At 39.7% G+C, this 21933-nt stretch overlaps 2 protein-coding genes across 2 annotated transcripts in view; one reads left to right on the top strand and one right to left on the bottom strand.

Moving 5' to 3' along the window:
- Positions 1 to 418: 418 nt before the first annotated feature.
- On the top strand, positions 419 to 6876 carry ogfod2 (2-oxoglutarate and iron-dependent oxygenase domain containing 2). Its single transcript, XM_033618727.2, has 7 exons — positions 419 to 648; positions 761 to 817; positions 3248 to 3358; positions 3450 to 3549; positions 4593 to 4717; positions 5145 to 5402; positions 6167 to 6876. Exons 1-7 carry the CDS (start codon positions 514 to 516, stop codon positions 6431 to 6433), a joined length of 1053 nt encoding a protein of 350 aa, XP_033474618.1. The 5' UTR covers positions 419 to 513; the 3' UTR covers positions 6434 to 6876.
- Positions 6877 to 8930: 2054 nt separating this feature from the next.
- slc4a5a (solute carrier family 4 member 5a) overlaps positions 8931 to 21933 on the bottom strand; it is a 46491-nt gene continuing 33488 nt past the window's right edge. Inside the window, exons 19-26 of the mRNA XM_033620176.2 lie at positions 21572 to 21733; positions 20836 to 21014; positions 20582 to 20654; positions 18172 to 18240; positions 17415 to 17588; positions 15395 to 15568; positions 15237 to 15295; positions 8931 to 9976 (exon numbers count right to left, since the gene is read on the bottom strand). Of these exons, the coding sequence (XP_033476067.1) occupies positions 9811 to 9976; positions 15237 to 15295; positions 15395 to 15568; positions 17415 to 17588; positions 18172 to 18240; positions 20582 to 20654; positions 20836 to 21014; positions 21572 to 21733 (1056 nt within the window). The 3' untranslated portion in view covers positions 8931 to 9810. The remainder of the gene's footprint in view (positions 9977 to 15236; positions 15296 to 15394; positions 15569 to 17414; positions 17589 to 18171; positions 18241 to 20581; positions 20655 to 20835; positions 21015 to 21571; positions 21734 to 21933) is intronic.

Genomic DNA, 21933 nt, shown 5'->3' with positions numbered 1-21933 from the left:
ACAATCTTTTTTGTTTGTTTGTTTATTTTACCTTGTAATAGACTGACTTCTTTGGTAAAGTACTTCTAAAAACGCTTTAGTCTTCCTTGACGGGTCCATCAATGATTTAAAGCATAGGGGTCGATTTTAGGGAGGACTACATGATTGTCCATGCAATCGTGTATAGTGCGTTTCTGACCTCTAGTGGTCACGATGCGTAACTACAACTGTCAGCAAGATACTATTGGTACCAACGCATAAGTAACAAAAGTTCAAATATGTTTTAGGCGCGTACATTCATTGCCTTCAAATACTTTATAGGGAATATACATTTGATTTTAAATTGGTATTTATTAAATCAAATACATTTAAATTTTAATTTGACGGGTGTAGTTGTGGAAATGACGCTCTTATTTTGACGTCTTCGAACCGGAAGTGTAATGTTTGTTGTTGTTTGTTAGCACAGAAGTAGCCGTGCAGCTTGTCAGTTATTGGTGTTATTACACTACGTTTTTCTGTATATTTTATGCAATAATGACAAACGAGGAAGACAAAAATCTTCACTTTTACTTTTGTAACTGTTTCACCACTGATAATATTTACCTGAAGGACTACAAGCTCCATGTCAGCTTCTTATCCGAGCAGCAGTTCAGACAGGATTATCAAACAGTAAGTGGAAGTCAGATACATTTTTTAAAACAAAAATATAATTTGGAGTGACATACCCGGTTATTACACTCTTCTAATAACTGTTTATTGTATGTTTATTATTGCTGCGCAGCTGCTTATGAGGCTTGGCTGCGTGACGGATCAACAGTTTGAGGATGTGTTCAACAAGGTAAGAAAGTAAGTGGTCATGTGTTTGAGCTGTGTGTGCTTAAACAATTTTGTCACTTGAATTTTCTTAAGTAAAATGCATCCAATTTATCACTACTTTTATTTTCTTCTAAAGTGAATATTTGTTGGTTTTCTTAATCTTCTGTTAACCTGTTAGATGTAATTTTCGTGTTGTACAGTGTTGTTCTGAAACACTGCTTAAAAATATTAAGGCAACACTTAATCATCACAGTATAACACCAAGTCGGTTAAACAGGGAATTAATCTGACCATTCAGGAAGTACAAGTGATAGTGAATCAGTTTCACCTGCTTTGGTGCAAATGAAAGCGACAACAGGTGCAATGGAGAGGCAAAAACAAGACAACCTCCAAAAAGGGAATGGTTTTTACATCTGGTGTCCACAGACAGTTACTCTCTCCTTATCCTTCCTGACTGATTCTTCTCTAGTTTTGTGCTCTGCTAGTGTCCTCTTCACTACTGGTAGCATGAGGTGGTACCTGCAGCCCAGTCAGACTGCACAGGTAGTCCAGCTCCTCCAGGATGACACATCCATTATGTGTGGTTGCAAGATGGTTTGCTGTGTGTCCCAGCACTGTCTCAAGAGCATGGAGGAGATACCAGGAGACTGGCTGTTACACAAGGAGAGCTGGACAGGGCCATAGAAGGGCATCAATCCAGCAGCAGGACTAGTATCTGCTCCTTTGTCTGAGGGGGAACAGGATGAGCACTGCCAGAGCCCTACAAAATGACCTCCAGCAGGCTACTGGTGTGCATGTTTCTGACCAAACTGTCAGAAACAGACTTCATGAGGGTTGCATAGGGCCCAACGTCCTCTAGTGCAGTGGTTCCCAACTAGTGGGTCGCGGGTCCATTCTAAATGGACCGCAAGTGACTCTAGAACTTGTCAAATTTGTAAAAAAAAAAAAAAAAAAAAAAAACCACACTTTATGTTGAAGTACAGTGAATTTCTGGCAGAGCTTTCATTTTGAAGTGCCTTTTCCTGCTGTAGAATAAATGACTATCGGAGAGATACTTGACAGAGACAGCAAACTAGCTCAATGACTTGGCCAAACAAAAGTAGGATGCTGAATGTATTAAACTGTGTGGACATTGAACTAATGACTAAGGAAAAATCTGTACCCCATGGCTGGACCAGTTGGGGACCACTGTTCTAGTAGGACCTGTGCTCACAGCCCAGCACCGTGCAGCTGGATTGGTATTCACTAGAGAGTACCAGAATTGGCAGGTCTGCCACTGGTGCCTCTTTCTCTTCACAGATAAGAGCAGGTTCATACTGAGCACACCTGACACACATGAAAGAGTTTGGAGATGCAGTGGTTAACATTTTGCTGCCTGTAGCATCATCCAGCATGACCAGTTTGGTGGTGGGTCAGTGATGGTCTGGGGAGGCATATCCTTGGAGGATCGCACAGACCTCCATGTCAGAGCCAACAGTATCCTGACTGCAGTTAGGTACCGCGATGAAATCCTCAGAGTGATTGTCAGATCTTACGCTGGTGCAGTGGGCCCTGGGTTCCTCCTGGTGCAGGACGATGTCCGGCCTCATGTGGCCAGAGTATGTAGGCAGTTCCTGGATGACAAAGGCATTGATGCCATTAACTGGCCCTCCTGTTCCCCTGACCTAGATCTGACTGAGCACCTATGGGATGTTATGTATCATGCATCCAACGCCGCCATGTACCGCCACAGGCTGTCCAGGAGCTCACTGATGCCCTGATCCAGGTCTGGGAGGAGACCTCTCAGGAAACCATCCGCTGACTCATCAGGAGCATGTCCAGATGTCCATGTCCAGGACTGCATACAGGCACGCTGGGGCCATACACACTGAGTCACATTATGAGTTAGTGTGATAAAATTCACAGAAGTTGGATCAGCCTGTGATTTAAATTTTTTAATTTGTTTTTTAAGTGTGATTTTGAATCCAGCCCTCAGTGGGTTGATGATTTTGGTTTCCACTGACTGTTATGTCAATTTGTTCTCAACAAATTATACAATGTATGTCAGTAAAGATTTTCAACTTGAATAATTTGTTTATCAAGATCTGATGTGTGATTTACATGTTCCCTTAATTTTTTTGAGCAGTGTAGAACAAGACATTTGATCGATAGACTGATAAATTGGCAGCTGATATTGATATATCGACTGATACTGTATATCGGTATTGTGTATGCTGGCTGATAAGTAACAAGATATCTTAGTACTGTAATGTCAAACTAGGTGTGAGGTCCATTATACACTTTGTCCACCATAGAGCACTGACAAATGTAGTTTTGAAGTGTAGAATGTCTTGATCAGTATGTATATTGGTCATAATTAAAGACTTCACCTTGGAATCCAGAAAATCTCGATAGGCATTTTTCTCTGCACTCACATTACACTGTAGCCTAACTGCATGACTGCTCCCTTTAGATTTCACAGGAAGTGGACAGGCGAAGGCGTCTAGGTGTGACATCTGCTGAGAGAGCAGCTGCTATAAAAGACGTGTACCAGCCTCTCCATCCTCATGTCTACCATCTGCAGGTACATTCTGCATCAGCCACTGCTCATCATGTCATTAATAATGTGTCATTAACACCTCGCTAAGGCTCACTCGCACACCACCTCTTCTCAGGAGTCCTACCTCGCACCGAAGTTCAAGCAGATTGTTGAGTATTGTCGAGGCAGTGATATCAGTGAAGAAGGTCTGGGAGACTTTTTGGAGGAAGAGGCAGGTGAGCTGCAAAGTTCTTTCAGTTCCTCTCATTGTTCGAGTAAGAGGTGTGTAAATGTGACCACATGAAAATGTAACTCACACACTCGTTAAAAAAACGTTCACATATGCATCTATTTTGGTCATAGTCTAGAGCCCTGTATCAGGATTTAATCCTTTTGATCCGATAACATTTCTGAAGTCTAGAAGATCCGCACGATTCAATAATTTTATCACTATTAAAGTTAGTGAAGGGCTAAACAGGAAGTCACTCGGCCAACAGAACTCTCTGGTGCACTTGCTCTATGTGCCAAATGATGCAAACAATGCAGGAGATCTGGATAATTTTATACCCAGGAAGTTGAATTTTTTGGCTTCATGCGCCACTGAGCAACTTTCATAGGAATAAACAAGGCCCCGCCTCCAATACCGTATCCACTTCTCATCATACATCCATATCCTCTACCCAAGAATACAAAACAAAAGACAGTCACAGTTACTCTGTTTTGCTGCAGGAGAGGCAGCTATGGACACGTCACCTGCCACCAGATCAGCCAATAGCAAAATTCAGTTGCTATAGTTGGGTTCAACCAGTAGAGGGCAGTCACTATTGATGCATATTTATAATAAAATTCCAGTATTTTGCATAAAAATGTCTAGATTTGGACCTGAATCCATCAACAACACTGCTAACTACCTGTATTCATTGGTTTTAAGCTGACAAAAAGTGGTGGTTTAGTTACCCTCTAAATTATGCACTCACTGAAGTACTTTAAAGTACCCCTAGTACCCATTCCTCCATTTGAGAAACACGGAGTTAGAGCACAGGGCAGTTATATATAATATCTCTAAGATATGGTCTTGAGAATGGTCCTAAACTTTGAATTATGAGTCATGAAAATTTCTTCGTAAAAGGCACGACTGAGGAACTTCTTTGTGACCAAGATGAAAGTAACTTCTACCATGCTTTCGTTGGTTTAGATTGATTGTACCATATTATCACAGTTACATAACACTATATTGATGTATTAAAATGCTGCACTGATTCCCATCTTTCTATTGAAGCTGCGAGGGTTTATCGCTTTTCTGTGTTTGAGAAGAGCTTCTGTGAGGAGCTGATGGAGGAGCTGGAGCACTTTGAGCAGTCCTCCGCCCCTAAAGGAAGACCCAACACCATGAACCATTATGGGGTAATGTATGCGCTCCTACAGGCTGAAACCCTTTAAAGTGCCATTTAATCACCCCTCATTCATATTTCATCTTTATTGTGCCGTGACATTTGGATCCTCTGCCTACTGTGCTCCTCAGTCATGAAATATGTAGAACTCTGAAATATGTGAGAGTTGTATTCCAGGCAGGTATATGCAGGGACTTTGATGGATTCTCTGAGAAAGTAAGGCTCATTTTACAGTAACGTGCATATACTGCATGTCTTTAAAAATTCAGTGCATGATATATTTTTTAGCCAAGATCGAAGCCTTCAGCTAAAACCCGTACTTAGGAAAATATAAAATGTCAAAGCCATGAAAGAGCTTTATAGTCATAAGGGCAGGGAATCAAACATGAGGGTTGAGTTCTTTTATTCATGATGTTCTTCTCATTTTCTCTTTCTTCCAGATCCTCCTGAATGAATTGGGCTTTGACGAGGGCTTCATCACGCCCCTCCGTGAGCTCTACTTGCATCCGCTCACCTCCCTGCTGTACCCGGACTGTGGGGGGCGCTGCCTGGACAGCCACAAGGCCTTTGTTGTTAAATATGACATGAATGAGGACTTGGACCTGAGCTACCACTACGACAACGCAGAAGTCACCCTTAATGTTTCCCTGGGCAAGGACTTCACAGAGGGCAACCTGTATTTTGGTGATATGAGACAGGTGAAGATAATGCTTATAATACTATCACACTCACAGTATTATTTAAATATTTTTTCTTTTATTTTTTAAATACAACATTGCTTGTGTCAGATCTATGTTATCTAATGGCAAGTTCCAAAAAGATTTTCCTGCAGGTAAGATTTTATTATGATGCTGAAGATTTTTTTCTAAATGTCTATTTGTGCATTATAAATCCTTAATTTCTATTTCACCAATTATTGGTCAGTGTACCTGCAGGAATGGCCTGCAGAAAAAAAGCTATCTTTTGTTTTTTATCAGAGAGGACATACCTCTGAGAAATGATTCATGTTAATTTATTCATGACTATTTTCATCTTAGAGACAAGAAGTGTGACCTTTCAATCCAGTTATTTTTTACTTACGGCTAATGATATTATTACTTTTGCTCCAAAAATTCCCCTTCGGTAGTGAACGTAACATAATTTCTAAGATAAGAAAGTCTGCTGATGAAACAGCTTCTCTGGCAGATTAGAAATACTGAACAAACTACACTGTAAAATTTGACATGTTGATCTTACTTTAACTTTTTTTTTATAATGTTAACAAAACTTAAGCTTAAAGTTATAGTTATTTACCTTTTTCATGTCACTTTCTAGATTTTTTTTAGCAACTTTTCAGATTTTACAGTGTAAACGATGTATTTCTGGGAATATAATAGCTGTGATGGCAGCAGATTTTTTAAGTCATTTCCCTACAAAAACGCTAAATTGTGTCTAAAGGTAGTGGTTGTGTTGCCCCCGGCAGGTGCCTTTAAGCGAGACGGAGTGTTCAGAGGTTGAACACAGGGTGACCGAGGGGCTTCTCCATCGGGGCCAACACATGCACGGGGCCCTGCCCATCTCCTCCGGCCAGCGCTGGAACCTCATCATCTGGATGAGAGCCTCACAGGAACGCAACAAACTTTGCCCCATGTGCAACAGGAGGCCGACGCTGGTGGAAGGGGAGGGCTTTGCTGACGGGTTCACCAAAACCTCCGAGCCACTGCTGAACACTTCGTGCGTGTTGACATGAAGTATCATGCTGCTGTCAGCCTTTAATAAAGCCACTGTGTGTAGGATTTAAAATTTTGCTGAAGGATTAAATGATTCTGAAAATGATTTAGGCTTGTCCAATATATATTTTCTGTCAACAGACAGATATTCTAAAGTTTGAATGTTGAGATAATCACGACTACACTGGGTCACTGTATTGACACATTTTGACTGTATTCCAAATTGGAATGATGAATATTTATAATTAATACTATTAGTAATAGTAAAGGTACTATAACTCTGTGTTTCAGATGTTTGGTGTAGTATATCATTTTGTAACAAGTATATATATATATGACTTTATTGTCTTAAATATCAGTCCAATAAGATCAATGAAGCCCAGGCCCCAATATTTATATACAGTGTGACTGTACTGTCGTATTTTGTGCCAAAGAATTAAAGATAAGGGAAACCACTCTGACAGTTTCTCTTTATTGACTACCAGTTCCAACACCCAAAGTCTGTAGATGTGTTTTTGTGAAACTAATTGGGATCATTTTAATATCAGGTAACATGAGGCCAGGGATTGCTGTCGCATTCAGTCACTAAAAGTAGTGGGAATACTTAAAGGTACACTGTGGAGTTTTTGACCAAGAGTAACACCATAGAACAATGATTTTACAAGTGGATCCTTTTGCATACACAAGGACAATGATGCGTTACTGCTGCTGGTCTCATGCTTTTCTGCTGACCAACAGCTGGTGGCGGTAATGAGCAATGTGCCAGCAAAGGCAGGGAAGAATGGTCAATGGACTGCATTTATATAGCACCTTTCTGGTCTTAGAGCTCAGAGCATAAATGGTTCCACCTGCTTATCAGACAAACATTCACACACAATCACACAATGGAGGTTCAGTATCTTGCCCAAGGACACTTAGAAATGTAGACTGCAAGCGCCAATGATTGACTCACTGACCTTCCAACTGATAGATGACAGCTCTACCTCTTTAGCCACTGCTGAAGACAGGAACTGAGCAAACAGGATTTAGAATATTGCATTTTACATATTTCTTAGATTGTAATGATACACACAGTGTGTTTGGATGATAAACACTGAAGGCAAACATTCTCTTTGTTTCCAAACAAACTTCACAGGCTGTAGTTGGTTGTGGTTGGTCATATTTGCTGAAACTCACTATATCCTGACAGTAGTACATGAGACAGATAATCTGTGAGAGAAATATGTCATGTTCCTCCTCCTCGTAGTGCTTCTAATGGCATTTGTAAGAATCCACACATGAATGAAAACAACCAATCAGAGCAGAGGAGTCTCTAATGCAGCTGTCAGTTATGTCGAACTAGTGGAACTAGGCAGCACTGGTCAAATATGACTCAAGATTTTGTCACTGCATTGCCTATTTCACCTCTTAAAAGTCTCAGAAACATATTTTAGTGTACTGTTTTGTTGTAATTTGAGAAAGTTTGTGACCTGGCTGCCATGTTGCAAACAGCTGAGCGAAAACCAAGCACTGCCCAACGTCTGGAGCCATTAGACACACTACGAGGAGGAGGATCGTGATTATTATTTTTTCGACAGATTATCTGTCTCATGTACGACTGTCAGGATATAATGAAAGTTTCATTTAAAGTTAACAACTGTAGCTTTAAGAGAGTCATTTTTGGTGCTGGTTATCTAATGCAGGGGTAGGCAACCTGTGGCTCCAGAGCTTCATGCGGCTCTTGAGTCCCTCTGCAATGGCTCCCTGTGGCTTTGACCAAAAACTAGGCTACATGAAAATGAATCACGGTTATTTTTGAACATTTTAATTTTCATTTATCATTGCTGTTGGCCTTAAGTGATTCTTACAGTATCCACTTGTAAAAATGTGTAACCTATAGGCCTGAAACAAATTTTAAAAAAAAGTTCTAAAATATGAGTCATAGCTATGTTAATGGACTGGCGATTTTTCTCTAAATTTTCATCATGAGCGATGGCTTGTCTTCAATCTCCTTAGCAAAGCTAACTGTGGATACTAAATCCAGGAAGGAACAGTCTTGAAGGGAAATATTGAATTTAATAGTGCATAGACAGATTTGTTTACTTTCGCTGCAAGGTACCAAAGATTCATTAATAATTTACTGCAGAGTAGCCACCTAATGGTAAAACATGTTATTGATTAGACTTATTAGTAATGTTGATAAGCTAATTTAGACTTAATAAGGCTGTGTAAACTTTATGATAAGGCTCAAATATATTTTGTGGCTCCAGACAGATTTAATTAATTATTTTGGTACACTCAGGTACACCATCTTTTCCGACACGTTTTGCCTGTCAGTGACTGTTAACTGATTTCTGTCCTTGTTTGAAAGTCCAGAAGTCAGTTGTTCATCTGCCACTGCCAGTATAATGTGCTTGTTTTTATCATATTTTTGTTTGGATGTCTGTATTCTGCTGTTTCCTATTGACCAACTGACATTGACTGACTCAGTTATATTATAGATTTAAGGGGAAAAGCAACAGAAGACAAACCACATGCTTTGGAATAATAATATTTTAATTACATGAATTATACCTGTCCATTTCTTGTTATTGTCATATGCATGTAGAGTTGCGGTGGAAGATGGAGATGGTCTCATACAGAGTCTTTGAAAGTAAAAACACAGATATAAACCGATACGCACAACTTGCAAAATAAATCGATCCTTTTCAGCAACATCAGGACTGTTTGGTTGTTTCTTTTTGTTCCAGGTTAATGTGCCAAGTATGGAGTGTTGAAGAGGAGGGATACAGGGGAAGGAGAGATGGTTCTCTGGGATCAGAGGCACAAACAAACACCAAAACACAAATATGCAAAGGCTAACATATAACAGACCACAGTAGACTTTACAACCACGTGGTAAATAGTTCTGTCACTAAAATGCTGCTTGTTTTCACATTTCCTGCCTCAACATCAAAATCTGTGGACACAGGCTGATGTGAAATTATTGCACATAATTTTTGACATACTGGTTTCACGATTAGTTTGGAATTGGACCCATTATATTAATAGTAAAATATACTGTAGCTAGTATGTATAAAGATAAATATTTTCACATCAAATATATAATCCTATACAGCACATACAGATAAATATTTCCTCTGTTATTATGGACATTTACATCATAAGGAAATAAATTTAATATTTTATATATAATTCAAAGCAAAATCTGTCAAAACTGCACCAATTTCAAAGCAGATGCATCTTAAAACTTCTCCTGCTGCATTGATAGGTCTGTCCTATTTCAGCCATTCTGTTCAGGTGTCAGTGTGCTCACAGCCGTCAGTCTGTGCCACCTTGTACTGTCTGTGGGTCAGCACTGGCTGCATCGAGTAGTTTGCCCACACTATGTTGTGCGTTGCTCTGTCGAGTCTCAGCTTTATAATGTGGTCTCACTGCTCATGTCTCGAGGGCGGTGGTGGTCGATGTCCGAGTCGTAGTCTGACTCCATCTCAATCTTGACCTGGGGCACGGGGCAGGCCATCCCTCGGCCCATAGGCATGGCTGGAGACGACGGGCAGGAGATCTTCAGGTGGAGGGTGATGCTGAGGAAGGGCAAGTTCCAGTTATCATACACACCCACAGCCAAGAACACTGAAGGGCTGAGAGGGGAGGCTGGGGAGGGGGGAGGAGCTCAGCCGTGTGACATTATGACCCCCAGCCAAACACTACAACATCTTACGTCAGTGATGAGCAAGACAAGAGAAATGGATGAGTAACTTTTAGGGATGCGCATCATCGGTATCGGCCGAAATGGGCTTTAAAATCGGAATCGGCCAACATGTCGCTAATGTCAGTACATTTTCATTATTGGCCAATACTGGCTTTAAAATGAACTATTTGAATCAGCTAACGCGGTTTTCTCTAATTTTACACAATGAATGAATATCATAGATTGAAAAACACTGTATTTCATGTCTCCATCTGCTGGTGGCCCACCATGATAAGAGTATGCATGCATTGTATGATGTTAATTCCACTACAGAAGAGACCTGATGATCACTAAAATTAGGTTGGGAAGAAAGTGGATATATCAATATTGGTATCGATTATCAGCCAAAAAAGTTATTATATATCAGCATATTGGATATCGGCAAAAAATCCATTATTGTGCATCCCTAGTAACTTTGAGGCTGGGGAAGGTTTTAAACTATGAACAAGGCAATCAGTCTGCTGTGGCCTTTTGTGAACCCCAAAAGAGACAGTTTTAATATTCCAGTGAAGAGACATTTTCTAACCTTTTCTGGTGGTATTTTAATAGTAGCAGGTAGTCCATGGCTACTTTATGAAAAATAATAGTTATGTTTTTTATTTACAAAGTATAAAGGAAGAGATGTGGTGCTAAAAGTGAATAAAGGAACTTTATTACCAAGAACATGTAACTAGTGATAATAGGAAAATGCAACCTACAGTATATCTTGACTTAAAGCTGGGCTAGGCAGTTTCATTTTGGTGTCATCGGGCAAAAATCCCACAATAAACTTTGAGGACATTGTAATTCAGGTGGACTGAGAGAACACCAGACATGTGCAACTCCTCTTGGCTCTATTTTCAAGGTTTAGAAAATCTAGCCTGTTATGGTAGACTTTGGCCAATCACAAGTCTTTTCAGAAAGAAGGCATTTCTATCGGCTGTTATACAAATGCAGATGCACGTGCATGTTCCTTTGGTCAAAAACCTGATTCATTGGCAAAGAAACCTGCAAAAAGTTGCTAGTCCAACACTGGCAACAACTGCCTACACTGCAAAGCAACCTGACCTATCAAAAAGAGAGTCTACAAGAGAGTCTGGGAAGGAAAAGGAAGGAAAGGAAACAAAACACCTCAATTTCAGAGATGGAGAGAAAATGTTGCAATAGTTTAGCCTCCTGCTAACGGAAACCAAAGACTTACAGCTGCAGCTTCATGCCGACGGTTACGTAGCTAATGTTAGCTAGAGCCATGAATCACAGTGTCTTTCACCGCATTCTCCGCCGCTACAGACCGGCTCACCAGGCAAAGAGAGGGCAGCAGCTCCGGGGACAAACCCCTTGTCAGTGGCTGCAGTAACCTGAATCCAGCCAGTGCAAATCCCAGCTCTGGGAGACTGCACAGCCCTGACTCCCCACCAGATCAGCAAACTTTCAGTTGCTGCTGTTACACAGGTTGGACCTGGCACTGGCCACTAGCCTGCTGTGACACCGGGCGCTGGTGGGGTTTGCACTGGCCGAATCTTAGTATCTACAGCCACCGTCTCCCAAGCTGCTGCCCGCTCTCCTCCCAGGGAAGCAGTCCACATCGGCTGGGAGCAAGGTGGAGGGATCTGGTGGGAGAGGCTTAGGACAGAAAAGGGAGAGCTGCAGGAGTAGGATGAATTTCAAAATCTTTTTTCTTTTTTTTTTTTGCCTTTTCCAGGTTTCTGCCTACCCCAACTTTAATAGCTATACATTATTAAATGGGCAAATGCTGCCGTTATTAATATGTTAAATGTTTAACTTATGTATAAGTTTTCAGTTGTTCACAAGTTGAACTACAGTTTTGTTTTGACTTTGAATCTGACAACCAACGAAACTTTGAATTTTCTTATTATACCTTTTGTAATGTTGATGTCAATACATGTTGTAACTGTATTTGTTCAATGAATGACTGAATGCAAAACTTTATTTGGAGGCTTTATCTTTGAAAATAAAAGTAGCTGTATTTTACCAAACAAATAGGTTTGTAAGGTTTGGTGCCAAACATTCTAGGCAGACATAAAAGCCTACAAAAAAAATCACAAAGCAAATTTTTCTTAGTATAAATCCACAGTTGGCAACATCTTGCAAAACAAATTCATATTAATCAATAATCATTTACACTTTCAATTCCAAACCATGCCTTTTTCAAAGCAATGCAGACATGCTTTTTTTGAAATTCTGAATTCTGAGCCTCATCACCTGCACTTTCCATATAAACATTTCCACTCAAACTGCTGCAGCTCCAGGTGAGGGTCATTCAGAGAGCAAAAAGCTTCATTTCACATGCAGGTGTGAGCATCACAGACTGATTTGCTAAAGAGATTCAGCACATGGAGGAAAAAGAAACAACCAAAACAACAATGCTTGTTGCATGTGGATGATTTTACAGTTGTACACAAACTGGCCTACAATAAATAATCTGTAAGTACTAGATATACAACAGGCTTAATATACCACACATTATTTTTGTTCATCTATCTAAATTCCATACACGTTGTACTGAACAGTGAACCCTGTCTAATAGCTTTGAGACACAGATCAGACTATACAGCGTGCATTTCAGGTCATCACCCCTCACCTCAAAATCACTGCCTTTCAGAAAACTTAAAAACTAACAACACATATTCAGTGAGAAATTACAATATGCTGAGTTGTGTGTACAAAGGGCAGCACAGTGCACATACTGTGAGACATTTAGCACATGACACGGGAAGAGTAGCAGCAGGATTATACAGTTAATTACATCACAATGATCTGCATTGCCTTAAAGTGCATGGAGAGGAGACTGAGCCCAAATGTGATAATGAGGGGAAACTGGACAATGAGGACAATGTTACACATGTCCACCCACAAAAGTGACCATGTGTAATATTGACATTTACTCTGAGAATTGGAAAATGAATAAATTAATTTAAACAGCTGATTTAAAAAAAAAAATAATGAAGAAAAGTTTTTCTTTTAGAGGGCGATTTAGAGGTGATAAAACAATAAATACATTTTAAGGTAAACAACACAAGTTGCAACACAATAGGGCTAATAGTTTGTTTTTTAATGGGGAAAAATATTAACCACTATGTTATAATGCAATGCAATGCACATGCAGAGCATTATGTCAGAACAAGGGCTTTTATGGACCACTTTCAAGTTACTGTGTCTGCCCTGCTATTTGTGTTTGCTGTGACCAATTAAAGGAATACTTCACCTGGAAAATGGTCATTTGTATATCAGCTACTTACCCCATGTTACATTGAATTTGTGAAGAAAACTCTTTTTTTTCTCGCATGCCTGAACAGGGAATGAAGAATCCAAAAACAGAGAACATTTTTGATGAATTGGAATAAATGGGGGCCATGTTTAATAATAGCAATACTATATCAAAACAACTCTTAAACCATGCATGCAGTATGATCCAAGTCTCATTTATCCCGTTATGAGCTCAGTATTTCCCAAACATTTTCGCTAAAACCATACAATTTAAAACACTTCTGTGTATGAGAAGCGTGCCTGGGCACATGCTAAGGTTGCAGCAGTATACTGGTTTTAAGGTGATATTAAAATTGATTGAGTTATTTTTAAAAAGGAGACTTTTTACACAAACATCCATTTTAAAAAAAAATGGTTTTAAGTAGGGTTGCAGTGGTCAATCTCAACCTTATTTTACATTTTACACCAACTTTCATTTAAAAAAAAATGTCTTAAAGTTCCAGTTATAGTAATAAAAAGTTTGTTCAACCCAAAATAACCCCTCTGTTTTCATTCCTTTTTAAGGCTCATTTCGACTTAATAATAATAATAGTAATAATAATTCTGTAATACTATGATACCGTGAAACTGCGATACCTTGAAAATCTCTACCATTGCAACCCTAGCACATGTATGAGTTTATACTCTATACTCAATGGAATTCATGCAGATCCAACAATGCACTTGTCCAGGTGTGCTACTTCTAGGCCGAAGTATTTGAAACAGTAAAGTTAAACAACCCAATCGCCATGAAAAAGGCTGGCATATGTTTTTCTGAAAATCATGGATACATTACATTTGCGCGTTATTTTGTAGAGGATACGTTTAAACTTAATGTTCCATTACATCTCAACACTGCTGTGGTTAACGTGTGGTTTGGTTTAGGCACAAAAACCATTTGGTCATGGTTGGGAAAAGATCATGTTTTGGCTTAAATACCCAGTTTTGGGCAAATGTACAATGCCAATATTTTCTTCTGGGACTGGGCTGTTGGGAAGCACGGAGCATGTGACTGGATAAATGGGACTTGGATTATACTGATTATACTGAGTTGTGTAAAGGGTTTGTAACAGGATATTTTATTGTTTACCGTGAACCCTTTTACTTCAATTCATCAATAATTTTCTCTGTATATGGACTCTTCTTTCACCATGGAGGCATGCCAGAAACACAGTTTTTTTCTTTGCAAATTCAATGTAACATGGGGTGAGTAATTGACATACAAAGTGAGTTTTATGGGTGAAGTATTCCTTTAACTGTTTAAACCTTTTGATGAGCCACTTACTTAAAATGTACAGAATTGTGAATATACAAAAAACAAATTGAAAAACAACTTATCTGCAGCTGAAAGTTCGAGTTTAGTTGCCCAGGTTTTAAATATCTGTCTCATAGATTACTGCTGCTGCCTCATTACAATGGAGGTGAATGGAATTATATCTGTGGTGCTCACATCATAAAGAAATGACATTTCAGAAATTCAGCAGCAGTGTGTCTTCCCAGGAACAGTGTACCAGTTACTCTGGAGACGCTGAACATCTATATATAGGTCTATTATACATTCATATAATATTGGACTGACTGACATGTAACTGAAACTCAGTGGCCATGTACCAGGAGAAGTAAGAGAGAAAATATATTTGCTTTTTGTAGTTTTTGTGAACTGACCCTTTAATATGTGCATATTTACTGTGTATGGCTAAATTACACACGGCCTGTATAATAGAGGATGTGTGTGTTAGAGAGCACTGTGTGTGGCAGCACGCTGGCAATAAGCTCCCCACTGAGACTGTACATCATCAGGATAGACGAGGTCTTTGTAAGGGATGTGCAGTTTGAGGACACAGTACCTGCGATCCAAGTCGGACTCTGGGCTGGGTGAGTGGTTGGAGTAGGAGTGGCATTTGTCCTGCAAACAAACATAAACACGTAATAGGCACACTGATCATCAGAAATGTGTCATGAACCATCATTCCTGCAGGGGGCAGCAGAAGCTCGAGCTTCTCACCTCCTCCTCACTGTCGTCTTGTTTGGGCTTCTTCTTCTCCTTCTCCTTCCCCTTCTTCTTATCATCATCTTTCTTCTTTTTCTCTTTCTCAGGAAGAAGGTCGTCCAGCCAGGCCAGGTCATGCTGGGAGAAGACCATGTCCAGCATTTTTCGGACGACCATCAGACCCAGGATCTGAAGAGTTCAACACAGACACACAAGCCTTGCTTTAACTCCCATTAACATTCATCTCATGTCTGAGTTATGGTCTGAACATAATTTAGCTGGATGACATTTGTAAATGACATTAAGATGAATCACTGATATACAAAGTGAAATTAAATCACTTTATCTCTTAACATTTACACTCATTAATACTGACATTAAAGCTACAGTTGGTAACTTCTATGAAAATATCTTTTTGTCATACTTGTTGAAACTGTTGAATTAGATCCACACAGTAAGACATGAGACAGACCGAGAATTACCACCTCGCAGTTGTATGTCTCCGCAAACGTGTCAAGTTACACTTACAGTTTAATCCATATCTGTCCAGACTCATATGTAGCCATGACAGCTAACAATGGTTCAAATATGGATGTTGCTGCAAAGAAGCTACAAATTCGAAATAGTGGATGCTTCACACACATCTTACACCCAGCTGCACAGATCTATACCATAAGCACAGTTTCAAGGTGAACACCCAAGATTAGTGTCACCAATTCAGTATCTGACCAAATGTCTCTCCTCCTGTTCCTGAGTTATGGTCTTGAATAATGGCCAGAAAGTGGTTTTGCAGAACACTATGATGTCACACTGAAGCTGACCTTTGACCTTTTGGATTTAAAATGTCACCACTTCATCATTTTATTCTATTAGACATTTATGGAAATTTTTGCCATAATTAGTGTATGAATTCTTGAGTTATGGCCAAAAACATGTTTTGTGAGGTGGAAGTGACATTTGACCTTTGACTACCAAAATCTAATCAGTTCATTCTTGACTCCAAGTAGATGTTTGTGCCAAATTTGAAGATCAAGATCAAGGCGTTCGTAAGGTATGGGTGGACAGGCAGATGGAGGACAACCCAAAAAACACAATGCCTCCAGCTACAGCTGTGGTTGGCATGGACATAAAAATCATATTCCTCCTCCTCATAGTACTACTAATAGCATTTGCTGGAATGAACCGTGGCTTTTGAAAAACAACAAATCAGAGTTGCGGAGTCACTTACACAGCTGTCAATCATGTCTACCACTGAAAAAGTTTACTCTGGCCAGTGGGTGGTGCTTGGCACCCCACTCAACTATTTCCAACATGGTGGCTGGGTCACAAACGTTCTCATTTTACAGTTAAAGAGTGCACTAAAATATGCTCCTGAAAACATTTGAGGAAAGACATGGGCAATGCAATAACAGAATCTTGAGTCATATTGATCAGCACTGCCTAGTTTGACAGTTTGACCACGGTTTATGAGCAGTGACTGACATAACTGACAGCTGTTAGCAAGTCCTCGGCTCGGATTGCTTGTTTTCCTTCACCTGCAGTGGATTCTTGCAAATGCCATTAGAAGTACTACAAGGAGGCAGAGAATCATGATTTTTTTTCAGATTATCCGTCTCATGTGTGTCTCAAGCAAATATGACAACATTTAATTTTTTATGAAAATTACCAACTGTAGCTGTAAACCTCTGTCATGTTTCTTTACATTTGCTAACATCCAAACATTCAATGTTTTATTTAAAATACAAGACAGATTATGTCTGTTTCTATGGTTTCCACTCATGGATTGGATATGCATTGCTTTAGCAGCAGCACATCTCTGACCACCTCTGGAGCATCTTCAAAGCATCCTCCCGGATGCTTAAATACAACCTCAATTTCATGCTACCAAATTAGACCAAATTCTCTGATCATACAGGAAGTGTGTTTAAACCTTGTGTTTAAAGGGTTCAAAACAGCTGCCTCTCTTCCTCCACCCACAATACAACAACACAGCGTTCATCAAAAATCTGTGTTGCAAATGTATTTTACCACATACCATAACGGGGAAGATGATGGCCAAGAAGGTGGATTTGAGGGTCCAGAGCACAGCCAGACATGCGATCTGGATCAGTGTGAACAAGTGTACCCTCCTCAGAGGAACATGACGAAGGTAGGAGAAATCGGGCTGGTGCTTAGATGGCATCATGTACAGCTTAATCCTGTCCCAGAACTGTAGAAGGCGATGAGACAAGGTGGCAAATGGAAGAGAAGAGCAGAATATCTGAGTGACGCAGGCTTCTTACACGCAGACCTCGATGAATGATTAATCCAGTAGTATTTGGGGGGATTTGTATGCATCACAGCTCAGCTTGCCTGTGCAGTGAGTTGGAGGACAGTTACTGAAGAGCACCTGCTCTAGCACAAACTCACTGAGCCCCAAGTTAAAGATTTTTGAACTCATCTAAAAGTGTTTGTAAAACTGTTACTCTGGATATTGGTTATTATAATGAGACACCTGGCCATCACAGGTACAGTTTATGTATTCAGCCCAGAGTTTAATATCTCCTGTTTCTCCATTCCACATAATTTACACATACAAAATTTGGGAGCGTATAACAAATCCCCCAGAGTTATTATTTCTTTGTCTTTTTTCATGCGATTGTGTTGTCTCTGCTGTCTCTTAGGACACTATCAGATCATGTCTGTTGCTTCCCACCTGCTGTCAGAAATGCAATAAGTAAGATCTCCAGCCATAATAACTCAATTTATTATGAAAAAAAAAAAACCCCATCAACAGCTGGCACACAGCGTACCTGGATTCCACTGAGGGAAGCTACGCCCATGTAGAGGAAGACACCGTACAGCACAGGCATGGGGATGAACTACAATCAGCAGATAGGCCAGAAAACATGTTAGTTATTTACACAGTTAGCAACAAACTGACGTTTCTAGATCGCAAACACTATATGCAGTGATGTATGGAGGCCCAGTGTGCTCAATATTAAATAAACAAATAATTCCAAAATAACTTATCCAATGAATAAATTGTACAACATGTATGAATGAACCAATACATGGTAAAATTATTTAAGAATGATTATATCTCAACTCAGCTCAACTCAACTATTATATTACAAAATGTTATTTCATCGCTCTCAAAATTTACAGTGCCAGTTCTATTAGAGTTCATTTTATATTTAATCATGCTCTTTATTAAACATCAGTTTTTATGTCACAATGGCTTTTTGATGTCACATTTTATTTCATAATGTCACCTCTCAGTCATTTATGTGCCCCTTTTAAAGGGAAAGTTCACCCCAAAACCAAAAATACGTATTTTTCCTCTTACCTGTAGTGCTATTTATTAGTCTAGATTGTTTTGGTGTGAGATGCTGAGTGTGGATGTACTCATGGACGAAAGGCTCGCTCAAGACAGCCAAGCAGCAATCACTAGTGCTGAAGTGTAAGTGTAAAAAATTGTGGTTCTTCAAATGACCTCTTAAGACTGCCTTCAGAAGCCAGTCAGTCCCCATAGACCCCCATGTTAAAATGCCCAGCTTTACAGCAGAAATAATCATGATTACAGCCTGGTACAAAAATTGTTTTTTGTCTCTTTAGCTAATTTCCCCTCCTTATGACAACTGTGTGGGAGTGAATTTTTAAATAATGTACCCATTAATGTTTTGTTAAGGCTTAAAATGACACATGATTAAGGGCGTGGCCACTTTGAGTGACAGGCTGTCTGACAATAGTGTCTTCAGCTTCTCAGTCAGATCCACCCCTCACTACTCCACAGCTCCAGCCTCTTGTCCAAATATGGTCACTTCTGGCTCCAAAAAACAAAATGGCAAGAGTCAAAAAAGCTGAACTTGCCAGAAGCCACTCACGGTATTGCAGCGAAAAAAAATCCCCTGCAGCCCATAAACCACTAATATAAAAGAGATGTCCGTAAAACTGTTGACAGGACACCTTGAACTACAAACAAGGTCAATTATGACTCTTTCTATTATGAATTGTTGATCCATGGAAGTTTTATATCTTTAAAACTTTCTTGGAGCCAAGAAAAGTGATTTAAAAATCCGAGACATCATCACAATGTAAAGTCTATGCACCGAGTGGGCAGTTGTGGATGGGGCAAGCGGGAGAAACACTATTGTGAATATTCAGCGGGCTGCTTAAGTAAAATAAACCCAGAAGCTAAAAACTGTTTGCACCAGGCGAGCAACTACATTAGAATAATAGGCACCAGCTTGCCATCCAGTTCCCAGGTATTAGGCTATTAAATTCTATACTTCAAGACAGGAGTCCACAAACCAATGGTAACTTTATGGTTTCTAGCTACATCCATTATTTTATACAGTGATGGCGTGACATTCTTCAAGACTGATGTTAGCGAGCTCAGTGGTGCTAGGTGAGCTAGCAGTAGATGCATGCTTCTTTCTGCACAGTGATACAGTTGGCAGGTGCCGTTAAACTTTTCAAATGTAAGGCCTATATTTTGCCACTTTGAGCGCCACAAGCTGAGTGCCATCTAGTTCCACTGTATTGGAGAGAAGGTAGAAACCTCTATGGTCGTTTTCTCCAACACTCAGCAACTCACACCAAAACAATCTAGATTAATGAATAGCACTACAGGTAAGAGGAAAAATAGTTGTGTGGATTTTGAGGTGAACTGTCCCTTTAATCTGGCAAGCTCAACAGATGCTACTAAGACAGTTAGCTAGAGCTACAACAATACCAAAGTATGTCAGGCTGCCGCTGTTAATACAGCACACAGACAAAAAATACTTATAATGAAATAACATTTAGTTTTAATAAGTTTCATTTAAATACTTTCACAATTTGTCTATTCATTTCTATATTTTACTCTATCGATTCATATGATTATTTATTTCATTTATTTGATATGGAACACTTTGGGATTTCATAGTGGTGTGGTAGAAATAATAGCACTATGGATCAACTTGACCACTAGTAAAAGATCATAAGTAAATGACTACACATATTAACAACAACAATCAGTTCTATTGTCAAGAAAGCATTTAAGGTTTTAATCCCGCCATTCTCAAGAGTTAATAACCTGGATTTAGATGGTTTTGTCCTGCATTACAACCCTGATTTCAAGCAATAGAAAACAGCACACAGAACACAGCCAAGTATTGTGCATGCTGGTGTAAAAAAGACAGAGCAAACACATGTGATTCATCCACCAATACTTCATACCTTAAGTATTGGAGCGAGGAAGATGGAGACTCCAGTGAGGGCAAACACCAGAATGCCTGTCATTCTTTGTTCTCTGTATATTGGATATTACATATTATTATATGAAATATACACAAGAGACTGTCAAGTCAATTTCACAAGGCTTCTCTCTATTTCAACTACAAAGGGCTTAACACAGTGTGTCTCTCTGCCTGTAGAAACCTGAAGGGATTAAGTCATACAATTTCTGTGTTTTTATCATACTGTGGACTGACCTGACCCCGAGGAACTGAGGCTGCTCTCCAGGAGCGCTCGACGCACTCTCCATCTTGAGGGAGTCGATGTGGGCGATGGAGATGACGGTGGCTGCAACATACCAGGGCAGGCCCATGAAGGAGCAGGCAGCCATCAGGACACCCACCCAGAACAGATCCAGGTGATAGCCACAGCCTTTCTGCCAGGGACATATGTTTTTGTTGTCATTTGAATGTTACTCTGGTTGTAATGTTTCATTCTTTAAGAAATACATTTTATTGATAAACTGATTCAGAGTGCCATATGTCAGAGGGGACAGCATGCAATAATACCATGTTGTGGTTATTATGAAAGATCTGTATCATCCATAGATATAATAAAATTGAACTCAGTGAGTAAATGCACACTTCCTCCTGTGCGGTAATAACAAAAGAAAAAAGAGTTCCTACATAAAACTGCTCATAACAAGGTCTGTGGATTATCTAGAGTAACCAAATGTATTTCTTTTTGGCACTTTGAGCTCCACAAGCTGAGTGCCATCTAGTTCCATTATACTGGAGAGAAGGCAGACATCACTATGGCCAATATCTCCAACACTCAGCAACTCACACCAAAACAATCTAGATCGATAGCACCACAACAAAAAGGAAAAATATGTATTTTCATTTGGTGGTGAACCGTTCCTTTAATATGAGCTTTTATGATTATTTTTCACATTTTTCCATAGTAATCAATATAAAGCAGTAGTACACCTACCTTGAGTTTGTTCTCCTTGCGGTTAACAATGACGGCGCTGATCTGCTGGTCCATGAAGATGAGGATAGTGACGAGGAGGGCAGGGACAAAACTGGCCACATAAACCCACCATGGGTTCTTACCAAATGGCATCACCAGCCACCCACGATCTGGCCGAGTTGGCTAGTAGTGAGAGATGAGAGGCCACTTATTTTTCCACAACAGCTGAGCAGTGTTGAACGTTTTGGACAGAATAGAAAATATTACAAGACATTTTCAGTCAGTATCTATGATGGATCTGTTCAGCCGTTTTGGGGAGACACTTATTCCTTTTTTGTAGAGTTAGATGAAAAGATGGATATAACTCTCATATCTATCCAATA

Source organism: Epinephelus lanceolatus, chromosome 9 (genome assembly GCF_041903045.1).
Source record: "Epinephelus lanceolatus isolate andai-2023 chromosome 9, ASM4190304v1, whole genome shotgun sequence".
Classification (NCBI taxonomy): domain Eukaryota; kingdom Metazoa; phylum Chordata; class Actinopteri; order Perciformes; family Serranidae; genus Epinephelus; species Epinephelus lanceolatus.
The sequence above is the reverse complement of the archived record's forward strand: the minus strand, read 5'-3'. Positions and strand labels throughout refer to the sequence as shown.